Source organism: Oncorhynchus clarkii, chromosome 6 (assembly GCF_045791955.1).
Source record: "Oncorhynchus clarkii lewisi isolate Uvic-CL-2024 chromosome 6, UVic_Ocla_1.0, whole genome shotgun sequence".
NCBI lineage: Eukaryota > Metazoa > Chordata > Actinopteri > Salmoniformes > Salmonidae > Oncorhynchus > Oncorhynchus clarkii.
The window spans coordinates 24,852,521-24,878,914 of record NC_092152.1 but is presented as its reverse complement, the minus strand read 5'-3'; the positions used below and the strand labels follow the sequence as shown (position 1 = coordinate 24,878,914).

At 40.9% G+C, this 26,394-nt stretch overlaps 3 protein-coding genes across 16 annotated transcripts in view; 1 reads left to right on the top strand and 2 right to left on the bottom strand.

The window, feature by feature from the left end:
* The window catches only part of LOC139410860 (RIMS-binding protein 2-like), a 134,087-nt gene extending 129,728 nt beyond the window's left edge, over positions 1 to 4,359 (bottom strand). For 10 of the 11 annotated variants that reach the window (XR_011634541.1, XM_071156460.1, XM_071156450.1 and 7 more), the window contains exons 1-2: positions 4,328 to 4,359; positions 3,898 to 4,050 (exon numbers count right to left, since the gene is read on the bottom strand). Coding sequence is in view for 9 of the 11 variants with exons in the window: in XM_071156460.1 (XP_071012561.1) it covers positions 3,898 to 4,050; positions 4,328 to 4,330 (156 nt within the window). In the remaining 2 variants the exon portion in view is untranslated. Of the gene's footprint in view, positions 1 to 1,531; positions 1,609 to 3,897; positions 4,051 to 4,327 lie in introns of those variants that run through there. The other variant, XM_071156459.1, reaches the window with a different exon arrangement.
* Positions 4,360 to 10,508: 6,149 nt separating this feature from the next.
* Positions 10,509 to 18,912, bottom strand: LOC139411995 (syntaxin 2b). The gene is made up of 10 exons (XM_071158769.1): positions 18,497 to 18,912; positions 18,189 to 18,263; positions 17,969 to 18,068; positions 16,955 to 17,029; positions 16,696 to 16,769; positions 16,296 to 16,404; positions 15,155 to 15,228; positions 13,843 to 13,980; positions 13,640 to 13,750; positions 10,509 to 12,226 (listed from the first exon to the last, which is right to left on the bottom strand). Exons 1-10 carry the CDS (start codon positions 18,524 to 18,526, stop codon positions 12,152 to 12,154), a joined length of 861 nt encoding a protein of 286 aa, XP_071014870.1. The 5' UTR covers positions 18,527 to 18,912; the 3' UTR covers positions 10,509 to 12,151.
* A 1,274-nt stretch (positions 18,913 to 20,186) lies between these two features.
* Positions 20,187 to 26,394, top strand: part of LOC139411994 (adhesion G-protein coupled receptor D1-like) — a 62,100-nt gene continuing 55,892 nt past the window's right edge. For 2 of the 4 annotated variants that reach the window (XM_071158766.1, XM_071158765.1), the window contains exons 1-6: positions 20,598 to 20,653; positions 20,745 to 20,787; positions 22,851 to 22,967; positions 23,746 to 23,844; positions 24,473 to 24,595; positions 24,826 to 25,002. In XM_071158766.1, coding sequence (XP_071014867.1) covers positions 20,600 to 20,653; positions 20,745 to 20,787; positions 22,851 to 22,967; positions 23,746 to 23,844; positions 24,473 to 24,595; positions 24,826 to 25,002 — 613 coding nt within the window. In that variant the 5' untranslated portion in view covers positions 20,598 to 20,599. Of the gene's footprint in view, positions 20,654 to 20,744; positions 20,788 to 22,850; positions 22,968 to 23,745; positions 23,845 to 24,472; positions 24,596 to 24,825; positions 25,003 to 26,394 lie in introns of all 4 variants that reach the window. The other 2 variants (XM_071158768.1, XM_071158767.1) reach the window with 2 other exon arrangements.

Below are 26,394 nucleotides of genomic sequence, written 5' to 3'. Positions count from 1 at the left end.
TGGGCAGGTGGAGCTGTGAATTAGGAATGTTTCCTTGTCTAGGTGGGCAGGTGGAGCTGTGAATGGGGAATGTTTCCTTGTCTAGGTGGGCAGGTGGAGCTGTGAATGGGGAATGTGTCCTTGTCTAGGTGGGCAGGTGGAGCTGTGAATGGGGAATGTTTCCTTGTCTAGGTGGGCAGGTGGAGCTGTGAATGTGGAATGTTTCCTTGTCTAGGTGTGCAGGTGGAGCTGTGAATGGGGAATGTTTCCTTGTCTAGGTGGGCAGGTGGAGCTGTGAATGGGGAATGTTTCCTTGTCAAGGTGGGCAGGTGGAGCTGTGAATGGGGAATGTTTCCTTGTCTAGGTGGGCAGGTGGAGCTGTGAATGGGGAATGTTTCCTTGTCTAGGTGGGCAGGTGGAGCTGTGAATGGGGAATGTTTCCTTGTCAAGGTGGGCAGGTGGAGCTGTGAATGGGGAATGTTTCCTTGTCAAGGTGGGCAGGTGGAGCTGTGAATGGGGATAGGCGGTGGAGGGCTACTCTCTCACGCACAGGTGATTGGTGGAGGGTGACAGCCCTAATTATGGGACTTCTGAGAAGCGACCTTGGGAGGCAGAGAGAACTCATTCACACACATAAAAGCATACGCACACACACACACACACATTCTCTGTCTCACACACACACTAAAATATAGTTATTCTTTCCTTCATCTCATCTCTGCTATTACTTAGTGTTGCTCAATGCTGAATGAATCCCTGAGAAGACACACCAATGCCAGCCCCTGGGACATCCCAGTTAAACAATGTCCTCTAACCACCAACTTACAAACCACACTCTGTTGTGCCCTAATTCAGCAAGTCATTGCAAATGAAACACTGACCTCCCTAAATGATTCAGCCCCCTTAACACAAACTGTAATACCAAGAGTCGTCTAATTTCTCAAGTGTTGTACACTAACACATTGACCACTAATAAAACACTCAGTTCCCAAATTATCCATTAAAACTGACCAATAGGCTTTCCCCTAATTACCATATCCCATATTAATTCCCCTAACGTTAACGATCAATTTCCCCAACACACAAACACAATGTGTCTTCACTAGCATACAGTATTAGCATGAAACTTTACTAGCACAAATACCATAGTTTGGCTTCTTATTTCCCCAAACACACTACAGTCCCTAAAGTCTTCAGTACCACACTACACAAATACTAATGTCCTCCAATAATTTCAACTCCAGAGCACAGGATTCCTATACAACATACTTCCAGATCCTCTCATTCATGCTAAAGCTATTCTACAGTAGGTCCTCTGGCTGCTGGCATTCTCTGTCGGTTCCTGCTGGAATATTCTGCATCTTTCTCCTTCTCTGCTCCACGTACATTAGAGAGAGATCCATGCAGAGAACTGCAGAGCAGCTGAGCCGTGACACAGAGGCATGTTATGATCATCATTCCCCCAGCAGCACAGTGCTTCTGCAGCAGCGGCAGTAGAAACAAGCCAGTCCAGTGCAGCCTGTAGAGAAAAACAGAGGGGGTTTGACAGTACCTCACAAGCAGCAGTCCTGTCTCTGTATTTCCCTGTTGTAGGAGCGGTGCAGAGGCAGCAGTGTCCTACTGTGTCAGACCATCAGCTGACAGTAGAACCAGGATGATGGCCGTTGCAGAGAAGCGGTTGTTCGGGGCTGTGTGTGTCCGCTGCAGCTTAAAATGGTTCATCAGCGCGCGGCGGCAGAAAGCAGGAACAGCCAGGCAGCGCGGAGAGAGACAGCCAGAGAGCATCATTCAGCTCACACTACCATGGCTGTGTAGCAAGCACACACACACATCTACACGCCCCCCTCTCCCCCCTCTTTTTTGCTCTCTCTCTCTCACACGCTTACTCACACAGACACAGGCACGCAGGGGTGCAGAGGCCGTGAGTGCAGCACTGAAGCAGCGCTCTCTCCAGGACTTCTCCTTCAGTCTCTGCCTTGAATCACTGTTGCTATTTTTCTCTCTTCGTCTTCACTCTCTCCAATTACAGAGAATGGATATGTCCATGTGCCCTAGTACCTTCTCCCACCACACCGCCACCCCACCTCCCCACAGCTGATGAGAAGCCATGATTAAAGCTGACAAGGTCAAATTAGGTTATGTTTGTCTGTGGCCTCCTCTTCTCCTTCCTCCTTGCTCTGTAGCAGTGCTTCTTGGTCTAATCGGGTAGCTCAGCCTCCTCATGGGTCATTATGCTAAAGAGGATCCCCCTAGGCCCAGCCCAACAAACCCTCTTCCATTGCACAGTGGGTACGACCAATCAGCTACGCCAAACACTGGCAAGAACATTGCTCATCCAATCCTAGATCGGGAAATCAAAAGCAGATGGGTATTAAAGGGGATTATTTGTGTCATCCTGGGTTTTTCCCTATTGGGAGATAGAGGAAAGAGGGGGGGGGGAAACACATGCAGAGGCTGCTCTCTCTGGATGGCTGTGGTAGTGCACTCTGGTGAGGGAGGGAGAGAATAAACAGAGCCCAAAACATATATGCTCTCCTCTGCTTGGCTGCCTAGCAACCACAGCAGCTCTTTTTCTCTCTCTCTGTTTTGTGCCCTCCCTCCCTCTCCAGCAGGACCCTCTTTGCAATCCCAATTGAGAGCCTCCATTGCACAACTGCTGCTTAACACTTTGGCACTAGATCACACACGATTGATGTCAAATGCTCCCCGCCCATGTCCTCTACTCTCAGTGCAAACACGCAAGGAGGAGCTCAGCACTGGCTAGCTGCAGGCAGACACACACTTGATCATTAATATACACATTACAGGCTAGGCCACCTCCAATCCAAAATGTGTCTCTATCTTGGCAAATTAATTTAATGCTTGGCAAAAATAAAATAAAATTCCTTCCTGTTTGATAAATTACAGACACATTCACAAGCAATGACTGTGTAATATCCCCTGATTAAAAAAACAGCTCTGATTGGATCCCGACGCCACCATACCCTAACACATGAGCACAAATATGAGATAATAGGCAGTTATGAGAGAGAGAGGACCTTTATAGAATAGACGTCCCCTGTGTGGCTTGGATTTGAGAGGTAGTGAGGATGTGTGCCTTGATGCTGCAGATCAAAGCCATGTGGGTCAAACTGCTGCTTGCTTTTAAAGTTCATGTCAGCCCTGAGAGCGACCTGGGGGCTAAAAGCCCACTTTAGACCCCAACGTCGGAATAAAGGGTCAAAGAGGAGAAACAAAGCTCATTTCTCTGAGAATGTCTCTGAGTGCTCCAAAGTGGGACCTTGGACAAGGCCCTTTCTATTGATCTGTTAAGCCACTTTAGCTGCTAAGGAAGACTGATAAATATGTTTCACCCTGTGGGTTCTGTAAGGGAAGCTATAATGTTTTTTTAAGAAAATGCATATACAAATAGATACTTATATAATTATAGTACTACACTTTCAAAGTACATAATATCAAGCTAGTTATTTTAATTTGTTTAACGATCATTTAAATATAATATATTATACAGTATAGAACTGAGTATTGCTGCTGTAAATGAATACAATTAAACCCATCTTGGTTGATTCATAAACTGAAAGTTTCACATGGTGATATGGATAGTAAGGACCCTGCACTGTTAAGCTTTGGGAGTGAATGGTGAGCGCTTTGGGAGAGCTTTGGGACTGAATGGTGCAGGGTGAGGTCAAATCCTAATCGTAGCATCATCAACTACTAATCCTTTAAAGACATACTACAACTTCCCACTTGATAAAACCAATGCTTTTTGCAGCATGCTCCATTTTCTAAGCTACCAGACTGCAACAATAACCATAGCGTCTGTGTAATATCCCCACATAAAGATATGGGCAAACCTTACAACCTGGGGAAATACACCACCTCAGTCAGTGGTTGGTTGCCAGAGAAGGATCCACTCACCTTGTCCTTGTCCCTCATGTGGGTGGAGTTGTTCTTAGCTGTGTCTGACCACTGTCTCTGGCTCCACATCACTTCCCTCTGGGACTGGGACACTCTCAGTAGTTTCTCCACTTCACAACAAGCCTTCTGCTCTTTCTGACCACCCATTGTCTCCTGTGTAACACAAACACACACACACACACACACACACACACACACACACACACACACACACACACACACACACACACACACACACACACACACACACACACACACACACACACACACACACACACACACACACACTACAATCAAATACAACCACAGGGACACTCAAAACTGCTCTTACAACCCAATTGTGTGTCCTCTCAGACTGCAGTAAGTCCATGTAATCAATGTAACATTGCATATGAATTAGGAATCCCCAGTGATCTTCGCAATGACCTACCATGGCAGTGCCGTCCGCATGTTTTCCCAAAAGCTCTGGGCTCTGGCCATGGTCAGAAGCCACTGATGATGTCACTATAGCATGCTGAGATTATTCAGAACTGTTTTCCGGGGAGTTACATAATGGTGGATGTTGGATTATTTGTTAGTGCATTCAAAACACTGCAGACACAACCCTGCTGCCTCACGGACATAAGCCTTTAAAAATACAACAGAAATAAACATGTGAGAGGCCATTTCAACAGCTTTAAATATGGATTTCTGGATGGTTGAGGCTATTCATTGGCAAACCAAACATACTGGTAGGCTTGTTTTAGCTTGAAAAAAAAATCATGAATGTTTTAGTCAGTGAGAATTTAAATATACTTCAAACTGATACCAGTGCATAAAACACAACCCATGCTAAACATAATAGTCAACAGCTACTGTATCTAACACTAATATGGTACCATCCTTACAATATCACACAAATCAATCATAGGACTCTCATTGTATGCCAATGACTTTAGAATAATTGAAAAGGATTTGAAGCTAAAGAATAATTAAACTTTTGATTTGCATGGAGGAAATATGAAAAAACAGTACATTATGCATCTGGTATAATAAGGTAATGTGTCAATTAGTCCAGTGCTCGATTATGGACACTAGATGTCAGTAGGTATGAGGACTCATTAATTTTGGACTCTGCAGCTTTGATTTCATTTTGATTTACCATGGTTATTACTATTAGGATATTACCAGAACGATGAGGACTTTTTTTATTCAATTCAATTCCAGCCAAAGCATTTCCAAAGATTGAATTGAAACTACTGACACAATGAATAGGCCCACCACTTAGACAGACGTTTAAAATGTGTATCTTGAAGCCTCATGATGCTACGACTAGGCTGCGGTTCAGCAGTACATTCATGGTCAAGACAAACATAGCTTGCAGTTTGAGCACTGAATAGCCTACCAAACCAGGCCGTTCCAGCCTAGGTAGCCTACCGCATGTAGGCCTATCGCTCGCCATTCTCTCAGTTCGGGACCCACCGGCACCATATCACTAGGACTGACAGTTCTTTCCTCTTTATAGTTATGCCCAGTGCAGAGAAAGCGGCCACCAGCCTGAAGGGGCTTTTTACGGGAGGGAGGAGCCGCTCAGGTAGGCTTGGTAGCCTGTATAGGCATAGTCCAAATCTTACCGCGGGAACAAGTATCCTAAAGCTAACAACACATATAAAAACGGACATAAAATTGTACTATGTAAATATAATTCTCAAAAAAGTGAGAAAAATAAAAAAAGAGTATATAATCAAGGTCACGAACAGCGAACAATAATCAAGTCAGGCGCAGCCACACATGTAGGAAGATAGATCGGGACGTGTGAACGAAGATGAATTCAAATCCATCTTTATTGGTCGCGTACATTTTTATTTTATTTTATTTCACCTTTATTTAACCAGATAAGCTAGTTGAAAACAAGTTCTCATTTGCAACTGCGACCTGGCCAAGATAAAGCATAGCAGTTCGACACATACAACAACACAGAGTTACACATGGAATGAACAAAACATACAGTCAATAATACAGTAGGGGAAAAAGTCTATATACATAGATTTGCAAATGTTATCACTGGTGCAGCGAAATGCTTGTGTTTCTAGCTCCAACAGTGCAGCAATACCTAGCAATAAATACACACGTAATCCAGAATTATTTTTATTAAAAAATCTTAAATATCAGAACGGGCAATGTCAGAGACCGGAATATAAATATATATACATAATGTATATAAATGTATATATGGAGAGAATGCATTTGGAAAGTATTTAGACGCCTTGACCCTCCCCCCTCCATTTTTTTATGTTACAGCCTTATTCTAAAATCGATTAAATAAATAAAACGTCCTCATCAGTTTACACACAATACCCCATAATGAGAAAGTGAAAACAGGTTTTCAGAAATGTTTGCAAATGTATAAAAAATTAAAAAAAAACACAAATACCTTATTTACATAAGGGTTCAGACCCTTTTTTAGACCCACCGTTTCTCTCTGGAGATGGGAGAACCTTGCAGAAGGACAATCATCTCTTTAGCACTCCACCAATCAGGCCTTTATGGTAGAGTGGCCAGAAGGAAGCCACTCCTCAGTAAAAGGCTCATGACAGCTCACTTGGAGTTTGCCAAAAGGCACCTAAAGGACTCTCAGACCATGAGAAACAAGATTTTCTGGTCGGATGAAACCAATATTGAACTCTTTGTGTCACATCTGGAAGAAACCAGGCACCGCTCATCACTTGGCTAATACCATCCCTACGGTGACGCATGGTGGTAGCAGCATCATGCGGTGGAGATGTTTTACAGTGGCATAGACTGGGAGTCAGGGTCGAGGGAAAGATGAATGGAGCAAAGTACAGAGAGCTCCTTGATAAAAAACCTCCTCCAGAGCATTCAGAACCTCAGACTGGGGCAAAGGTTCACCTTCCACCAGGACAATGACCCGAAGCACACAGCCAAGACAACACAGGTGTGGCTTCAGTACAAGTCTCTGAATATCCTTGAGTGGCCCAGCCAGAGCCCGGACTTGAACCCACTCGAGCATCTCTGGAGAGACTTGAAAATAGCTGTGCAGCGACGCTCCCCATCCAACCTGACAGCTTGAGAGGATCTGCAGAGAAGAATGGGAGAAACTCCCCAAGTACAGATGTGCCAAGTTTGTAGCGTTATATCCAAGAAGACTCTAGGCTGGAATCGCTGCCAACGGTGCTTCAAAAAAGTACGGAAAATAGTGTCTGAATACTTATGTAAAAGTGATATTTCATTTTTTTTATATGTAAATTTGCAAAAATGTAAATAAAATACTGTTTTTTCTTTGTCATTATGGAATATTGTGTGTAGAGGGGAAAAAACTATGTAATCCATTTTAGAATAAGGCTGTAATGTAACAATGTGGAAAAAGTGAAGGGGTCTGAATACTTTCTGAACGTACTGTATATACATACATATAGTGTGTAAAGACAGTATGGACAGTATATAAATCGAAAAAGTGTGTACAGCAGTAGTTACATAGGATGAGCCATGACTAGAATACAGTATATACATATAAAGTGGGTAGACATTATTAAAGTGATCAGTGTTGACCAATGACTATGTACATAGGGCAGCAGTCTCTAAGGTGCAGGGTAGAGTATCAGAATATGTGGTATGTTACCTGCAGAAAATTTAAGGACATGTTTGACTCCCTTTCAAACTGTTATTTGCAGGTATATAAATATCAGTTGTTGACTGGCAAATTGGGGGGGAGGGTATTGAACATGGAAGTGTTAATGAATTTACCTGCGAAAAAGCAGAGAACAATTCACACAGACACGATACCTGTATTTTGGTTACAGGGTCTGTGAAAATTCAGTAATCATGATTAGATCTTTAGGTGGCTTTTATTTTTCCATGTTTTTTTTACCCTCTACCCCTTTCAGATATAGGAAAAACCTGGTATAAAAATGCAGGCATGGAACATTTGTGGAATTTTGGTCTGTATATGAAAGGTATATATGGTTCAGGGCAGGGTAAAAGCTATTCTATAACTTTAAAAAGGGGTCAATCTGCATGACTATTCAATATCCATGATCCAGACTTACTATCTCATAATTTTGACATAGTATCTCATAATTATGACGTGTTTCTGAATATGCATACTACCGTGCTCCACACTCTCATGCTCAGAGTGCATTCTCCGGCATTCTCTTGAGTTCGTTCTTGTGAGGATGAGAGTGTGGAGAACGCATAAAACATTACATTTGAGAAGCACACGCACTCCCCCTGTTGTATTACCTCATGCTCTACCTTCCCGTTCACTGAACCTTCTTCCAGCCAGGACAATGGCAACAAGAGACAAAACAAGATGTACACCAAGCAAACGTTTTACTTCAGAATTATCAGCTAGATATGTGTGAATTTTAATAATCTAGCTAGCCAGCTAGTTAAACAGGCAAAAATGACCTAAAACAAATGTTATGCAAGGTAGATTACATTTTTTTGTGGGTAGCTAGCCAGTAAGCACTATTGACTGACATTTCTTCCAGCCAGGACAATGGCAATAGAGACGAAACAAGATATACACAAAGCAAATGTTTTACTTCATTGCTATCAGCTAGCTACAGTGACTTTAGAAAGTATCCTCGACTTTTCCCACATTTTTTAAAACGTTATTCTAAAATTGATCAAATTGTTTTTTTCCCCCGTCAATCTAAACACAATACCCTATAAGGACAAAGCAAAAACTGTTTTTTTTAGAAATGTTTGCTAATAAAAAAAAATAAAAAAAATGAAATATCACATTTACATAAGTATTCAGACCCTTTACTCAGTATTTTGTTGAAGCACCTTTGGCAGCGATTACAGCCTCGAGTCTTCTTGGGTATGACGCTACAAGCTTGGCACACCTGTATTTGGGGAGTTTCTCCCATTCTTCTCTGCAGATCCTCTCAAGCTCGGTCAGGTTGGATGGGGAGCGTTGCTGCACAGCTATTTTCAGGTCTCTCCAGAGATGTTCAATCGGGTTCAAGTCCAATCTGGTTGGGCCACTCAGGGATGTTCAGAGACTTGTTCCGAAGCCACTCCTGCGTTGTCTTGGCTGTGTGCTTAGGGTCGTTGTCCTGTTGGAAGGTGAACTCTGGAGCAGGTTTTCATCAAGGACCTCTCTGTACTTTGCTCTAGGAAGAGTCTTGGTGTTTCCAAATATCTTCCATTTAAGAATGATGGAGGCTACTGTGTTCTTGGGGACCTTCAATGCTGCAGACATTTTTTTTCCAGATCTGTGCCTCGACACAATCCTGTATCAAAGCTCTACGGACAATTCCTTCGACCTCATGGCTTGGTTTTTGCTCTGACATGCACTGTCAACTGCGGGACCTTAAATAGACAGTTGTGTGCCTTTCCAAATCATGTGCAATCAATTGAATTTACCACAGAAAGACTCAAATCAAGTTGTAGAAACATCTTAAGGATTATCAATGGAAACAGGATGCACCTGAGCTCAATTTCGAGTCTCAGAGCTAAGGGGCTGAATAATTATGTAAATAAGGTCTTTCTGTTTTTGTAATACATTTTAAAAATGTCTATAAACCTGTTTTCACTTTGTCATTATGGGATATTGTGTGGGGATTGCTGAGGATTTTTTTTTTTTTCTTATCCATTTCAGAATAAGTCTGTAACCTAACAATATGTGGAAAAAGTCAAGGGGTCTGAATACTTTCCGAAGGCACTGTACATGTGAATCGTAATAACATAACTAACCAGATAGTTTTTAAAAAATGACCTAAAACTAATGGGTAACTTCGTGGGTAGCTAGCTACTTATTATATCATAATTTTGATTTACTATCTCATTATTACTCACTCTCTCATAATAAGGACTTTCAGTGACTCACAGTGAAATGCCCATTGCCTCTGTATCATTTTCAATTCCTTTTGGTTTCTTCCTGTTTCTGATCTGCTCCTCCTGGCACAATGGACTTCTGCATTATATAACTTTTCCCTTTGGCTCTTGCCATGACATTTTTAATGTTGAGCTTTTCATGCTCGCCCTCTTGAATCCTTGGCAAGAAAGATTTAAAGGTCCAATGCAGCAATCTCCCTCTCTATCTCACACGCACTCAAACACACACGGTTAAAAGCTTTGGGCCCGTAACCAAAAGGTTGCTGGTTCTAATCCCCAAGCCGGCAAAGTAGAAAAATCTGCAGTTCTGCCCTTGAGCAAGTCAGTTAAACCCAACTCCTCCTGGGTGCCGATGACGTGGACTTCCATTAAGGCAGCTCTCCCCGCACCTCTCTGATTCAGAGGGGTAGGGTTAAATAAGGAAGACACATTTCGGTTGAATGCATTCAGTTGTGCAGCTGGCTAGGTATCCCCCTTTCCCTTTCTAACATGTAGTGACTCGGGGGTGAATACTTACCTAATCAAGTTATATTGTTTCATTTTTCATTCATCTTTAAAAAAAAGGTTCGATTTTTTCTTCCACTTTGACATTACAGAGTATTTAGTGTAGATCGTTGACAAATAAAATACAATTAAATCCATTTTAATCCCACTTTATAACACAATACAATGTGAAGAAATCTAAGGGGGGATGCATCTGATTGCACTGCCTAACCGTGTACTCAAACAGAGCACCGCAAACTGAAATGAAACACTAAGAATCCGGATGATAATTCACTTACATATTTATTGTTTATCTACACAATATTCCAGCTGTATCAACTGCAGAAAGATCTGACTCAATGTTGATCTGACTCAATGATACTACAACAAAATGACCTATGTATCAAAAGCGCCACACTCAGGAGACAAAGATCTCAGGAGTGTGTATTACAAACAATCTGTTCATACAAAGGAACAAATCAGGAACAAATTACCATGTGGTGTTAACCAAATCAAGGACAAGCTTTTGCTGATCCACAAGGAAAAATGGGCAGTTGATGATTGGTTTAAACATACACTCTCATCAAAGAGAACTACACCCCTGAATCATTTGTCCGCCTAAACCTAACAAAAAGCCAAAGGTCAGTTTGTGCACAACTCAAAACTCTCCCTCTGGCTATAGAGTCAGGTAGATTTAACAGAGTGCCTGAAGAGGAGAGAATTTGCTCAGATGATTTCATACTGTGTGATCTCGGGGAAATCAAAGACAAAATCCATTTAGTGTTTTATTGACCTGTATGACAATCTGAGACGCGTTCTTTTTTTGTAACATTTTGGCGACAACTGAAGTTTTCTGGTTACGCGATGAGATGAGGCTTGAATTCTGTTTCAGACATGGTGTTTGAGATTGCTCAGTTTGTTCACGATGCCAGGAAAGGAGATATCAACTTTTTGTGTAGAGTGGCTAGATGGTAGCTATACTGGCCAGGATTATTGTATGCGAATGATATGTATAATTTGTCAAATGTTATTTGGTTCTGTTGTGTCTTGTAAGGCCATGTGGGCTGGGCACCAGTAGGTGTATGACACTTAAATAAATCATATAAATAAATAAAACATCTAAGTGCAGACCAAAGTAATAGGTGTAGTCAAAACAAGACACAAACATTGCATCCCAACAGTGAAATGGTTTACAATCAACATTTTCATTGGGAGTGTATTAATTAGTACACTTAATAAGTATTATAGTGTTCGGTTCTCTTAAGGCACATTTAGTCATGATCATCACAAGAAGAAAAAAAAACATTACACCTAAGCTGTATGAAATCATCTTGTTCTGGGCGTTACACTAAATTGAACAAAATCACATAAACTGAAGTTATATTTTAACAGTTAGAAATGATTTGCTTTAAAGCGTCTAAATTATGGTGTAGATAAAAATCATTCTGCTCAGTAAAGTTTGAAAGTGACATCTCTTTACTTACCATGTAACGTGCTATTAGCCTTTATGGCAGCAGTAGAGGTGAGTCTGTGTGTCTATGTAGTTTGCAATGGTAGTCATTGTTGACATGTAGCCTATGGCAGTCCTGTAGAGACTTCATTGTAGTTACTTGCACAGACAGTAAAAAAGGCTACCCTGTATTATTGCAGCAAGAGGGAGTGTTTTCCTAGGAGCCCTGGGGCTTCTGTGAAGTTGTGTAAGCCAAGGCCACTGACTCAGCCATTATATGGAGTCAAGAGGTGTAGTATTGTAATAACATGGTGGATACAGCTGGATCTATTGTCCTCTGAGAAGTGAAATGCCCGTCTTGGTGTTGGAGGAGGAGTTGAACATTGAGCAGGGTATGATGACTGGAACTTGGCCCCAAAGGTGTGAGAAACTGCTGTAGACTCATCTGCTGTTCTGAACAGTGGGGCCTCTCAATGGTCAGTCAAATATTGTTGCTATAATGATGACTATGAGGAGAGCCAGTGCCACACAAATGGCAAGCCAGAACAATTTCTGTGAGAGAGGAAGATACATTTGGTTCACTGTTCATTTAATACATAACAAACCAAAATGACCAATTTTAACCGAAATAATTGCGTCTGTGTTCATCTATTTGAATGTAGTTACTATGAACCTAACTTGGCAATTTATCCATTACTGTGATTCTCAAATTGTGAGATTCTCTAAATCAAAACTGGACTGCTATATCAACCACTATCAAGAACAGTACCTCAATGTGTTAACCCTATTACTCCCAAGAGCCCAGCAAAAATCAGCTTTTCATCTATCTGACTTTCATTTATCTGCTTGTCCAGCCCTTATATTTAGCCTCACAGTGAAGTGTTTTACCAGGACAACAAAACAACTTGACATAAACAGTTAAATTCATGGGTTTTATTGACAAATGTCCATTTTTTTAAAAGTCTGCCAAAGCAAAACCCCTGATAAAAATGAAATGTATGTGAATGCTGTAAGTACAGAAATAGCTTTTTTAGTGGTAAATGAATATCCAACTATTCAGTGACACCCGTGTGGAGTTTGGAGATTGTGACAGCAACTATGTGATCTTATAGTATTATAGACACTATGTCCTTGGATTTCGTGTGATCTTCTATGCAGAAGAACCCCTTACCTTCTAACGACTCTTGTGTAGCTAGTGAGCATCGTAGAGCAGCTTTTCATAGTTTGTAACTCAAACAATTCAGTCTACAGACGTTTTTGTAAAAACACCCAGCCCCGGGCCCCTTCGTGATCCGCCCTTATCTCACAAACACCGCTCTAGCTCAGCCCCCGTTAACCAACACATGGAGAAGAAATAGACACATGCAATGGTACGACGCAGAAGTCTGTAGCTCAAACACACAATGTTTAAAAAGGGTTAGAAGTCAAAAACCCGCCGGCGTCGGGATGTGAATGGAAGGAATTGGTGTTGAATGTTATGTTGATCATGATAAAATGCACAGTAGTAGTTACCCCAGACAGATAGCAGGACAGGGCTCATACAGGGGATTTGGTTAGTCCAACAGACAGGCCAACAATTAGTGCAATGACAGCAAGCAGGATCAATAGAGCAAAGGCAAGGAGGATGAGTTTCTGCCAAGAACAGAAACAAAGTGGTTAGGTTAATAATGCGTGACCCAAAACACACTACAGTGATTTTAGTGAAAACATTAGTCAGGTAACGGACAATGTAAATGACTGCCCATTAGCGATAGTGAGGCATTTTGACATTCAATTTAGACATTTGATATGGCATTTAAACATTCTGTCTGGCATTTAGAATGGTATCAGTATATGATACTGAAATAATATTATTCTTACGACCAAAACATTCAGAGCTGTTGCAGTAGTTAAAAGAGTCGAACTTGAGCAGTATTATTAGCAGATGCACCATGTGACCTTTCGTTTGGGGAAGAGGAGACTTACCCTCCGGGATTTTTTCTGGTATCTCACAGCTTTTTTGGTCTCCTCTTTGGCACGGCCTATGTATTCAGCTGCATTGGAGACGTTGTTCTCTATGTTGTTGACCATATCCCCCTTTTAAACAGCACCACATGAGTTCCATAGGGTTTGACTAAAAACAGAACTAATAATATTCAAGACAGCATTACAGTACTGCACTACAGTACCTGATTCTCCACCAGCATGGCCATGTCCATAAACATGGCATGGAGCTCCTTGATGCTGGACTCCAGGCGGATGATATCCTGGTGTCGTGACACAATCTCATTCAAGGCCTGCCGCGTGACCTGAGAGTCAGAGATGATCTGAGAGAGGAAGTGGACGACAGGAAGACAGCCAGTAAGACAGTCTATTTAATTCAAATACATACAGTACCAGTCAAAAGTTTGGACACACCTACTCATTCAAGGGTTTTTCTTTATTTTTACTATTTTCTACATTGTAGAATAATAATCAAAACTATGAAATAACATATGGAATCATGTAATAACCAAAAAAGTGTTAAACAAATCAAAATATATTTTATATTTGAGATTCTTCAAAGTAGCCACCCTTTGCCTTGATTCACAACAAAGCCTCCTTCATTCATGCTGCCAAACATACCCTCGTAAAACTGACTACCCTACCGATCCTTGACTTCAGCGATGTCATTTACAAAATAGCCCCAAAAAACTACTCAGCAAACTGGATGTAGTCTATCACAGTGCCATCCGTTTTGTCTCCAAAGCCCCATATACTACCCACCACTGCGACCTGTATGCTCTTGTTGGCGGGCCCTCACTACATATTCGTCGCCAAACTCACTGGCTCCAGGACATCTATAAGTCTTTGCTAGGTAAAGCCCTGCCTTATCTCAGCTCACTGGTCACCATAGCAACACCCACCCGTAGCACGCGCTCCAGAAGGTATATTTCACTGGTCATCCCCAAAGCCAACATCTACTTCGGCGCCTTTCCTTCCAGTTCTCTGCTGCCAATGACTTTAACGAATTTCAAAAATCACTGAAGCTGGAGTCTTATATCTCCCTCTCTAACTTTAAGCATCAGCTGTTAGAGCAGCTTACCGGTCACTGTACCTGTATACAGCCAATCTGTAAACAGCACACCAAACTACCTCATTCTCATATTATTACTTACTCTCTTGCTCTTTTGCACCCCAGTATCTCTACTTGCACATCTTCATCTGCACATCTATCACTCCAGTGTTAATGCTAAATTGTAATTATTTCAACCTTTTCATTGCCTTATCTCTCTACTCTTTTACATTTGCATACGCTGTACATATATTTTTTATATATTGTTATTGACTGTACGTTTATGTGTAACTCTGTGTTGTTGTTTTTGTCGCACTGCTTTGCTTTATCTTGGCCAGTTGTAATTGAGAACTTGTTCTCAACTGGCCTACCTAGTTAAATAAAGGTGAAATCTTGGCATTCTCTCAACCAGCTCAACCAGCTTCACTATTATTATGATAACTTACATCAGATGTGAAAATGGATGGGTTGCCACTCTCCAGCATGTCCTCCAGTTCCTCATTGCTAGTCACTCTCCCAGCTAGAACCAGGAAAGAAAATACTTTTACCAAACAGGTGCTAAAACGAATAAATATGTTCTCTCTCCTCCATTCCGTGGGGAGAATAGTCTCTGTAGCCACAACCACAGTGTTATGATCTAGGCTATTCCTTAGAGAGACTCAACTCTCACTGCCTAACATGATCAAACCCACTGTAACTTACAAACCTGGGATCATGTACATTAGCCCTTCCACCCCAGTGAATGTATATAACCTATGATTACCCATGATTAACAGTGGCAGGTAGCCTAGTGGGTAGAGAGTTGAACTAGTAACCGAAAGGTTGCAAGATTAAATCCCAGAGTTGAGGTAAAAATCTGTCGTTCTGCCCCTGAACAAGGCAGTTAACCCACTGTCCCTAGGCCGTCATTGAAAATAAGAATTTGTTCTTAACTGACTTGCCTAGTTAAATAAAGGTAAAATAAAAATGACTTTACAGCACAGCCATGGGCCCACAACTGGTCATGTGACCAGCTCTTCTAAAGACAGTTGTAAAGGAGTGTCGCAGGCTTCTGAGCCCTGTTTCCTTGGCAACACTAACAGAGAGGTGTATGTGTCCTGTGTAAGACTCCTCTCTTCCTTCTGGAGTGTGCTGTAGTAGAGAGCCTCATTAAAACTATCCTAAGGGACTGGAGGGGCTACAGCTATTTCTGTCATCATCAATTATTCTCATTCTAAACAAATACTCTATACGAACAATATATGGGTGTCTGCCATATGGTTTTGTTATAGCAAGTCTCTTTGGTATCTCAAGCCAAACACTTAACTGTCATCCCGTATTTTCCGTAGCCGTAGTCTAATAGGTCTAATGGCCACATTGACCATGCCACGACTATAGATAATAACATACAGTGCCAGGTCAAGAAGCCGGAAAACAACCTGACTTATCCACAATGAAAATAGGCAATAATGAGGATTTTTTTGTTGTTGGTAATTGTGAGCAGTGTAGCCTATGTGTTATCACGGTGGGAGAGAAAAGCTCCTAGGTGTGGTCGGACTCCTTTCCATGTTCCTGTCTGCTCTGCTGCTGGCCCAGTTTGTCACTCACTTATCTCCAGCTGTCTCTGGATCCTTCCTTTGCTTCTCTCCCTAAACGACACTTGAGTCTTGTTGTACTGACTCATGACTTCCACAAACTTCCTGGAGAGCACCGTGTGCTGTGGGGTTAGAGAAAACATAAGCTGAGGAGAGACGAATGAGAGTTCCAACCACTGGAAAAAAGTCAAGTGGATAAAGACTCAGTAAACTTTTGAAATGGTTAAGATGTCAAACAGCTGCATCAAAACATAGCAGCAAACATCACAAAAAAACATGGTCAACTTTGTATACAGGCTTCTAAGTTAGACTCCGAGTATCTCTTGTCAAGCTCTGTTCTTAACCACAACCTGTAAGAACATGTCAGCAGTTGCAAACGTGAGGAATGAGTCCCGGGAAGGCTGTTTCCTGACCTGGGTTTTCTGAATGCGGAAATCAACCGAGGCCCTGTTAGAAACATCATCCTTGGGCAGGCTCTGCTCCATAGCTACAGAGAACAGGAAGAACAGTGATTACAGTAGCTATAACATCACATCTGACAAATTCCCCACATCTACCTCTCTACATCTAGAAGTATTTGGGATGAGGCATTTGATCCAGTCATATCAATGACAAAATGACAACCACAAATATTTTTTTTTAATGTAATGTACGTCGTGGTGTTAAACTTACATTTAAGCTTAACTCGCACAGAGTTGGCATCGCTTTTGATCTCATTGGTCAACCGGTCAAGTTCATCTTTCATCTCTTCAGGAAATAACAATGACAGAAAATAAATGTATTATTGCAAATTTCCCCAACATTGACCTGGACAAATATTAGCATTAATCATATCACTTGGCAACTCTTCTATAACAATAAACTATTCTTCATATTTATTCCGGTAAGAAACCCTACACCTACCTTTGTCCGTAGTAACCAACCGTATCACTGGATTTGTGGGCCAACAAGTATTTGCACCAAACTCTTTGTCCATTCCCAGTTAGTATTATTATATAGCAGATGGTTGATACTGTGTTACTCTGCTGGTAATACTTGATGCTGCTCTGTGGCATTATAGAGTCAACTGAGGGCCTTTGTCCATGCAGGTCTTGATTAGCTCCTTGTGCCTATTCAGTCTCCACAGTGGATCAACTCTGAACAAGCACAGCTGCAGCAACACAGCGTCAGTGTGAGAAGCATACCCACATGCACTCGCACACACACTCTCTTTTCACACTTCCAAATTCTATTTTGTATAAAACCGGTGGTTCGACATAGGCGCTGAAGTTAAGGCAGTCACTGTACGACACATGCTACCTACCAATGCATAACCTCCCAGCGGTAGACAACCTATCCCCCAGTAAAATGACCATTCTAGAAGGTTTAGTCAGAGCCCACCCACAGGGCCATGACATGGTTTCCTACACAGGTTTCCGGACACCCAGCCATCTATTTGTATTGTGTCGTGTGTTGTTTGTGACGCTGGACAATGATGTTAGAGGAAGTAAGAGCGTTTGTTATATTATTGTTATTACAACTTCAGAAGTCACGACGCAAATACCAAGCCTATATTTAGTCATGCAAAAGTTTTGAATTCAAGACTTGAAATTGCATATTTTTCGTAGTGGAGGTAGTCACCAGTATGGCTAATGTTATTACACTATCTTTATGACAGATGGTTTTGATTGATGGGCATCAACTTACTCTCATCTGTATTGGGTGCAGACAGGATCATGCTGTGGTTCTTCCTCACCTCCTCCACTTCAGAAGATATCTTATCAATGAGCCCCCTAACCTCTTCCACCTGATTCACGCACATACAGTATTTTCAATATCATTTAAATACACAAACACTTACAGTATTTTACAGTAACCATCTAGCTTATCTGAAAACAAACAGTACTGACTGAAACACTGTTCTTACCCTTCTGAAAAACCCTTCCATAAATCCATCACTGTCAACTGTGACTCTGACATCCTCCTCTGCTTGTGTCCTGCTCTGTCAAGACAAACGGACAGTCATTTATTAGAGAGTCAAAATTGAGGCTCAAGTACCGCGTGAATAACAGGCCTACATTTACCATATTATTATCATGACAACAAAATACTATAGACCAGAGCTGCATTCCTTAGGTCCTAGGAAATAGCTACTAAAGAATAGAATAATTTATTCAGCCTGCAGCCATGGATTTATGACTGGTGAGATCAGTAACATCATAGTAGGCTACTTACTTCGGTTAATTCACCCAACTGGTCCTTCATCACGTTTGATGCGTTTTTGACTGGCTAATAATAAATTAAACAACCACTTCTCAACTCCATTGCAACTAGCTCGAGTAGCTAAATTAGCTCTACAAGTGTCTAGCTAACTTTTTCTAGCTAGTAGCTACGCTAACTAGGTAACTGTTATACTGAGTTTGTTGACAATCAACATACATTTCTATAGTCATGCAATAGGTGAGATGTTTTCTCTTTCAATCATGAATATTAGCTAGGAAAGCGTTGTCCAACTCCTTCAAATTAGGTATCAACCAAAATGCACCGTTGGTCTGCTAGCTATCTGGTTGTGGCAGACAACATTAAGTTACTTCACATCACCTTCTAACGTTACGTCTATGTACGAGCTTGTTGGGAAATAGGATACGCCTCATGACTCTCCTCCGCGGAGGAAGCTCGTAGCCCCGCACCTAGCACTACTCCTGTGACCTCAGTTGTCGTTCTGGATATTAGCCACACAACGGCGCTGTTGACCGTACAGCCTCCCGTGCGCTTGTGAGTGGCTGCATAATCTCCTCTCGTGTCCTTTCCCCCCATGATTCACGTGGAAGCAGGTCATTCCAAAATCTCTAGGCTTCCAATTTCCACAGAACAGTTTATTTTCAGGCTAGGATTCTAGGTTTTAGTACTAGAAATTCAATGTATATGGCCAGCCCATTAGTTTACAGTAGCCGGCCTACAGATGAAGAACATGAAACAAGAGTGGAAGTCACGTTGTGGAATGAGATGTAGGAAGCAGCATGCAGCCATGGGTTTTAGTTCAGGTATGTCGGCCTATGAGTTAACTAAATCAAATGTAGGCATATCTAACGAATTCAATCGGCCTTCATATCCGCTTACATCAGTGCACCTTAATATGTGACTTTTATATCCCCTTCATAAAGTTGACTGTCCAAATAAAAAGGCTAAAATGCAAATCTCTCTTGGCAAAACAGTCAGAAATCAGCATCCACCGCCCTCCATCCGCATCAATGCTCCGTGTTGTTCTGACACGTCAAAAGGACACACCAACATTGTCATTTTGAAGATTTCATATATATATATTTTTTTTTAAATATTTTTATTAAAATATACACTGATTGCACGAAACAGAATGAACACCTGCTCTTTCCATGACATAGACTTTCAGGTGAATGCTTTGATCCCTTATTGATGTCACTTGCTAAATCCACTTCGATCAGTGTAGATGAAGGGGAGACAGGTTAAAGAAGGATTTTTAAGCCTTGAGATAATTGCGACATGGATTGTGTATGTGTGCCATTCAGAGAGTGAAGATGTAAGTGCCTTTGAACGGGGTATGGTACTAAGTTCCAGGCGCACCGGTTAGTGTCAAGAACTGCAACGCTGCTGGGTTTTTCACTCTCAACAGTTTCCCGTGTGTATCAAGAATGGTCCGCCACCCAAAGGACATCCAGCCAATTTGACAAAACCGTGGGAAGCATTGGAGTCAACATGGGCCAGTGTCCCTGTGGAACGCTTTCGAAAGCATTTAGAGTCCATGCCGGACGAATTGAGCCTGTTCTGAGGGCGGGGGGGTCATAATCACCAAATACGCACTTGATATACGTTATTTACGCAGGCCCCACCTTGAGTTCCGATGCTCCAAAAATGACATCACGTTTTGTATTACCACGTCCAATCGAACAGCCCGGAGAATTCCTCCGCTCGGTGCAATCCTAGGACAGACAGAGCAGACCACATCAAGCAAGAAAGAGCAAAATCCGTCGCTGGAATCGTCCAATATTTCTTATTCTGTATTGAGAGACGAGGATTACCAATTTTGGGGAAGTTCTGAATGGATACGCACATTGGCAGTATATTATGATGTGCCAATTGCACTGCTAAATTTTAATGCAGTTTTACAAAATGTCAGGGATTTAAGTTTTGTGTGACAATTGTTTTTATTGGAAACATGGACTAATACGCAGAGAAGAGTGATTTTTTTCAGTGTCTTGGAATAATGATTTATTCCGAGATTGAACGTGTATTGGGGATTTAAACTAAATTAACCAGTATTTTTGTAGTAGTCTATTTGTAGTTTTAATTAAGTGCCAAGTCATGGAACTATTATTTGAAATTCTGTTTGTAACTGCTTTTGTCACTTTGATTCAGGTAATTTCAGCAATTATTTTTATATGACCTTCACCATTATGTGTAGGCTACTGCAACGTTGCAATGTTGAGATTATTTGATTTCTTTACAGGTTCATGGCGAAGTAGTAAAGCCAAAGCCATCCAAGCATCCAGGTAAATCTAATTATACTTCATTTTGAATATGGATTCATTTTCCTTGAATTCTTGAGATTTTCCATGTTGTGTCTGAAATTAGCCTACAGTTTAAAATGAATATTACTGGTAAATTATGGAGAAAAATATAAGTTTGGACACACCTACTCATTCCAGGAGTTTTCTTTATTTTGACTATTTTCTACATTGTAGAATAATGTAAGTGAAAACATCAAAACTATGAAAATAACACAGATGGAATCATGTAGTAACCCAAAAAGTTTTAAACAAATCCAAATAGATTTGAGATTCTTCAAAGTAGCCACCCTTTGCCTTGATGACAGCTTTGCACACTCTTGGCATTCTCTCGACCAGCTTCACCTGTAATGCTTTTCCAACAGTCTTGAAGGAGTTCCCACATATGCTGAGCACTTGTTGGCTGCTTTTCCTTCACTCTGCGGTCCAACTCATCTGAAACCATCTCAATTGGTTTGAGGTTGGATGATTGTGGAGTCCAGGTCTTCTGATGCAGCACTCCATCACTCTCCTTCTTGGTCAAATAGCCCTTACACAGCCTGGAGGTGTGTTGGGTCATTGTCCTGTTGAAAAACAAATGATAGTCCCACTAATCGCAAACCAGATGTAATGGTGTATTGCTGCAGAATGCTGTGGTAGCCATGCAGGTTAAGTGTGACTTGAATTCTAAATAAATCACAGACAGTGTCACCAGCAATGCACCCCCACACCTCCTCCTCCATGCTTCATCGTGGGAACCACACATGCAGAGATCATCCGTTCACCTCCTTTGCGTCTTACAAAGACACAGCGGTTGGAACCAAATATCTCAAATTTAGACTCATCAGACCAAAGGACAGATTTCCACCAGTCTAATGTCCTTTGCTCGTGTTTCGTAGTCCAATCAAGTCTGTTCTTATAATTGGTGTCCTTTAGTAGTGATTTCTTTGCAGCAATTAGACCGTTCAGTGTCCTCTGAACAGTTGATGTTGAGATGTGTCTGTTACTTGAACTCTGTGAGGTGCAGTTAACTCTAATGAACTTATCCTCTGCAGCAGAGGTAACTCTGGGTTTTCCTTTCCTGTGGTGGTCCTCATGAGAGCCAGTTTTATCATAGTGCTTGATGGGTTTTGCAACTGCACTTGAAGAAACTTTAAAAGTTCTTGAAATGTTCCGTATTGACTGAGCTTCATGTCTTAAAATAATGATGGACTGTAATTTCTCTTTCCTTATTTGAGCTGATCTTGTACTTGTTTTTTTACCAAATAGGACTATCTTCTGTTTACCACCGCTACCTTAAATGCAGAGACACATTTCCGTTGAAGGCATTCAGTTGTACAACTGTCTAGGTATCCCCCTTTCCTTGTCACGACACAACTGATTGGCTCAAACGCATTAAGAAATAAAGAAATTCCACAAATGAACTTTTAACAAGGAACACCTGTTGATTGAAATGAATTGCAGGTGACTACCTCATGAAGCTGCCTCATAAAAATAGTAAAAATAAAGAAAAACCCCTGAATGAGTAGGTGTGTCCAAACTTTTGACTGGTACTGTATAATGGGATGATGAATTATAGTTTGTGACTAACCATAAGTGTAATACTCAGTAATAGTGGTTAATTAAGCAATGACATTTATTGAATGAGATACCCAAACATCAACAAATTAGCTGTATTGTTTAGAGTTGTCAATAATTGTAATCCTAAAATACACATGGAGGAATGCCAGGAAAATAACCCATTGAAATAGCATGATTGAAAATAACCCATTGAAATAGCATGATTGAAAATAACCCATTGAAATAGCATGATTGAAAATAACCCATTGAAATAGCATGATTGAAAATAACCCATTGAAATAGCATGATTGAAAATAACCCATTGAAATAGCATGATTGAAAATAACCCATTGAAATAGCATGATTGAAAATAACCCATTGAAATAGCATGATTGAAAATAACCCATTGAAATAGCATGATTGAAAATAACCCATTGAAATAGCATGATTGAGTGTGATTAGAGAAAGGTCCCATCTGGAGCTTTGTTTACACATAACTTTCTGTCCAGGCCTCCAGGTGTTAGGCACAGCCTCACACTATTGGCCGCTGGATAAGGTGGACGGGATCCATGGATTGTGGGACCAGATTGGAAACAGACCAGGTCATGTTAATGGCAGTAATATAAGTATGTGCATTGACCTATATTCTTAGGAATAGAATACCCAGTCTTTTCCATTCTCTGTCCGCATGGTCTATAGCTCAATTCACCTTTTGTCTGTCTTACAATCACCAATACCCTGCTTTTTAAGGTGCAGCTGTGTGCATTGTTCAAATAAGATTACACTAACATTTGCTATAATAACTTTCAAAGTAGAGAGTCAAAATGAAATGTATAAAGGCTACTTGCTAATGTACATCAAAGCACTGTGTTTCAATATAAACAAAATGGGATAAGAAGTTATCCTTCATCCCCTGGTACATTTTATGCAGACTTTCCAGATAAATGCTAAGACTATTGTTTGCAAAACTGATTTCCAACTATGGAAGCAGCAAGAACTTTCCCAAATGCAACCATAGTTGTACATCTTGATCATTTGAATAAGTTTAAGCTAGTTTGAAACATCAAAGTGATTCTGAATGGAATACCTTGGGGCTCACAATCAATTATATCAATTGTGAGGGATGAGATCTAGACTTGAGAACGGAATTTCAAATATTTCCTTACAAAATGTGCTTTGATCCTAAGGGGAAATTATTGATCTGTTCCTGCTTGAGCACTGTGTACTGAGCCCAGCATCACACTTAATCTCAACCCTCCTCACGCACCACATCCCTCACGATGCCTAGTGTCTGTGCTTGTCTCTCTGTTCTGTTGTGTTGTCTGGCTGTTTTGTGTTATTTGTGTGTATATATGTAAATCACCTGTTTCTCCTTTGTCTGTTTGTTTTCTATGTTTCACCTAGCTCTTCAAATCCACAAGCACACTGTGCTCCCTTCCTCCCATAACTCTTCCTCTGTGTATACCAATGACTCTGCCTACACTAATGTTTCTGCAACAGTAGGTGAGGAACATCACTGCTCACCGAAATTCATTTGTATGTATAGTCAGTCACCCTGCTCTGTTGGTGTTACTGTGGTGCTATCTGTCATGTTAAGGCTATTCAGTCTCCATCGTCTTTTGCATGGGCTACCAGCTCAGCCAGTAGTTGACATGAGTGTGTCACACACACTGTTACCTGAGGATGTTGGATTTGTCTGTGTGTGTGAGACGGTGTGTGTAGTCAGGGAGAGACAATTGTTTTCTTCACTGGAAAAAGAGCAGAGACTGGAGTGTGTAAATCGGGATTACACAAGCTTGGAGACTAGAGGTATAGAGATCTGTATCTAGAGTGCTGTAAAGTGGAGCTTTGCTTTTTAACCTCAACGTGGTGGGCCTATTTAGTTTTGTCTGCTTACATGATTTAAAGGGGGAGAAACACAAAGGGAAGCACTTTGGTCATAGCTGACTACCATGTAGGTCATTATGCAGTGGGGAACAGTCCATATTTGGTGCAGTACAGAGAATTTGTTCATAAATCTATGACAACTGCTTGCCTATTAGTTTGCCTGTGAAAAGCCTAGTTCAGAGGAAAAACTGCCTCCTTTTCTCATCAGGCAAAATAATGTTGTTGGCCTTTCATCCTCCTGTAGACATAGTTGAAGGGATGGTCAACAAGGGGATCTATCTGAATGGAGATAATGGAGGCACATTTCTCCACTTTGGGAACTACCAGAACACCTGCATTAGTGACCCCACTCTGTGTGGCCCTGAGGGTGAGTTCTGCCTGTCTCGATCTCCTCTCACCAACATTCTACAGCTGCACAGTACTGACAATGTATAATAATTGAAGTGAATTGAAGTAATTATCTAATGGGGTAAGACTCCAAAATCTTGTTGATGGCATTGCATGTAGATCTAAATGTATTACAATTAGCATGATTTGTGTTCTGAAACAATTTCCCTATTTTTGAATCTGTGATAAATATATGTTCATGTTCTTCAGGGATTACATTTTCCTTCTTTTGGAAGAACCAGGAGGCAGAGTCCCGTTTTGCAATAGTCTCTGGAGGGAAAGTCATCTCCAATGGCTTCTCTGTCTATGCCAATGCCTACATTGGATACGTAGAGTTCTACACACGAGGAAACTTCAAGAGGTGGAGGGCTAACATCAATATACTAGGTAAATTTTTTTTAAGATTCAAAATAATTATTTAAAATAATGTTATAAAGCGATCTTTGGATGTAGATGGTGGGTTAAAAAAAAGATTCTTATATTACTACATGAGGAATGTATTGTGGTTTTCAATCATTTTAGATTTCTTGCCTTGAATATGATTGATTGTAAGCAGATGGAGCTACAATCATCAGCAGACTATACTGTTGGTCTCAGAATTATTTTATGGATTCAATGATGGATTAAATGTATTCTTTATCTCAAACTATAAATGTGTCACATTTTACTGGCATGCCTGTTTCCATATTGTTGACTATAGTAACTAAATATATATATAGTAACTATACTATGCGTGACTATAGTAGATACTGAACCACATGCTAAATAGTGCATACTTATGTAACCTTTCATAGTATGTATGAAAGTCATATCCTTAAAAATGTCATATATTTCAAACTTGAAGGCCCAAGTGGACTCTAAATTAAGTAATTTAAATAACATGAATATTCTACTATAGCAAAACTATTTCTCCATCCTCTACCATCTCAAACCTGGTCTGCTATTTCTGGAGAAAAGCACATCATGTCGCTCTCTGCACTGCAGGTGCAGGAACATTTCCCAGCCATTCTTTATTAGAGGAGAAAAATGAACAAATTCTCAAATGTCTTCCGTCATCTTGTTTATATTACAGGACTTCCAGTGTACTTTTGATTTATTTGATTATTAGTTACAGAAGATCAAACATCATCTGGCTCTTATAATGTGCCATGACGATATGTCACCATTTTACCATGCAGTTGTTTAGCCTTTGATTCATAACAGAGGTAAAGCCTTAGATCTATGACTCAACCAGCTGTTTTGAGACCTCTTCCAGTACCAGGAGACATGACTGGTTTGGTAGACCTTTTCACAATGTGTTTGAGCCTAACCTGTGTTCAACAGAAACATCTCTATCTAAAATATAGGGAGAGACCAAAAGGAAAGAGAGATTGAACAAGTGAATGGGGAACTTCTTGGTGGGACATATGGTTTGTGTTTAAACCAATCCCAAAGGGATAGCTGGGTGTTGGCACTCTGAGCCAGCCTCCACTGGTGGAACTGTTCACATTGAATATATTTTGGGATTCTCTTTATTGTCCGTTTACCTTTAGAAGTACTGGATATGTTATTTCCTCCTTGGAGGAGTCTATTGAAACCATTTGGAGGGATAGAATGGAGGTGCTGACTGAATGGCTGCACTCTCAGAAAAAAGGGTTCCAAATAGGTTCTTCATCTGTCCCCATAGAATAACCATTTTTGGCTCCAGGTAGCACTCTTTTGGGATCCATGTAGAACCCTCTGTGTAAATGGTTCTACATGGAACTAAAAAGGGGCCTTCAAGGGGTTTTCCTATGGGGA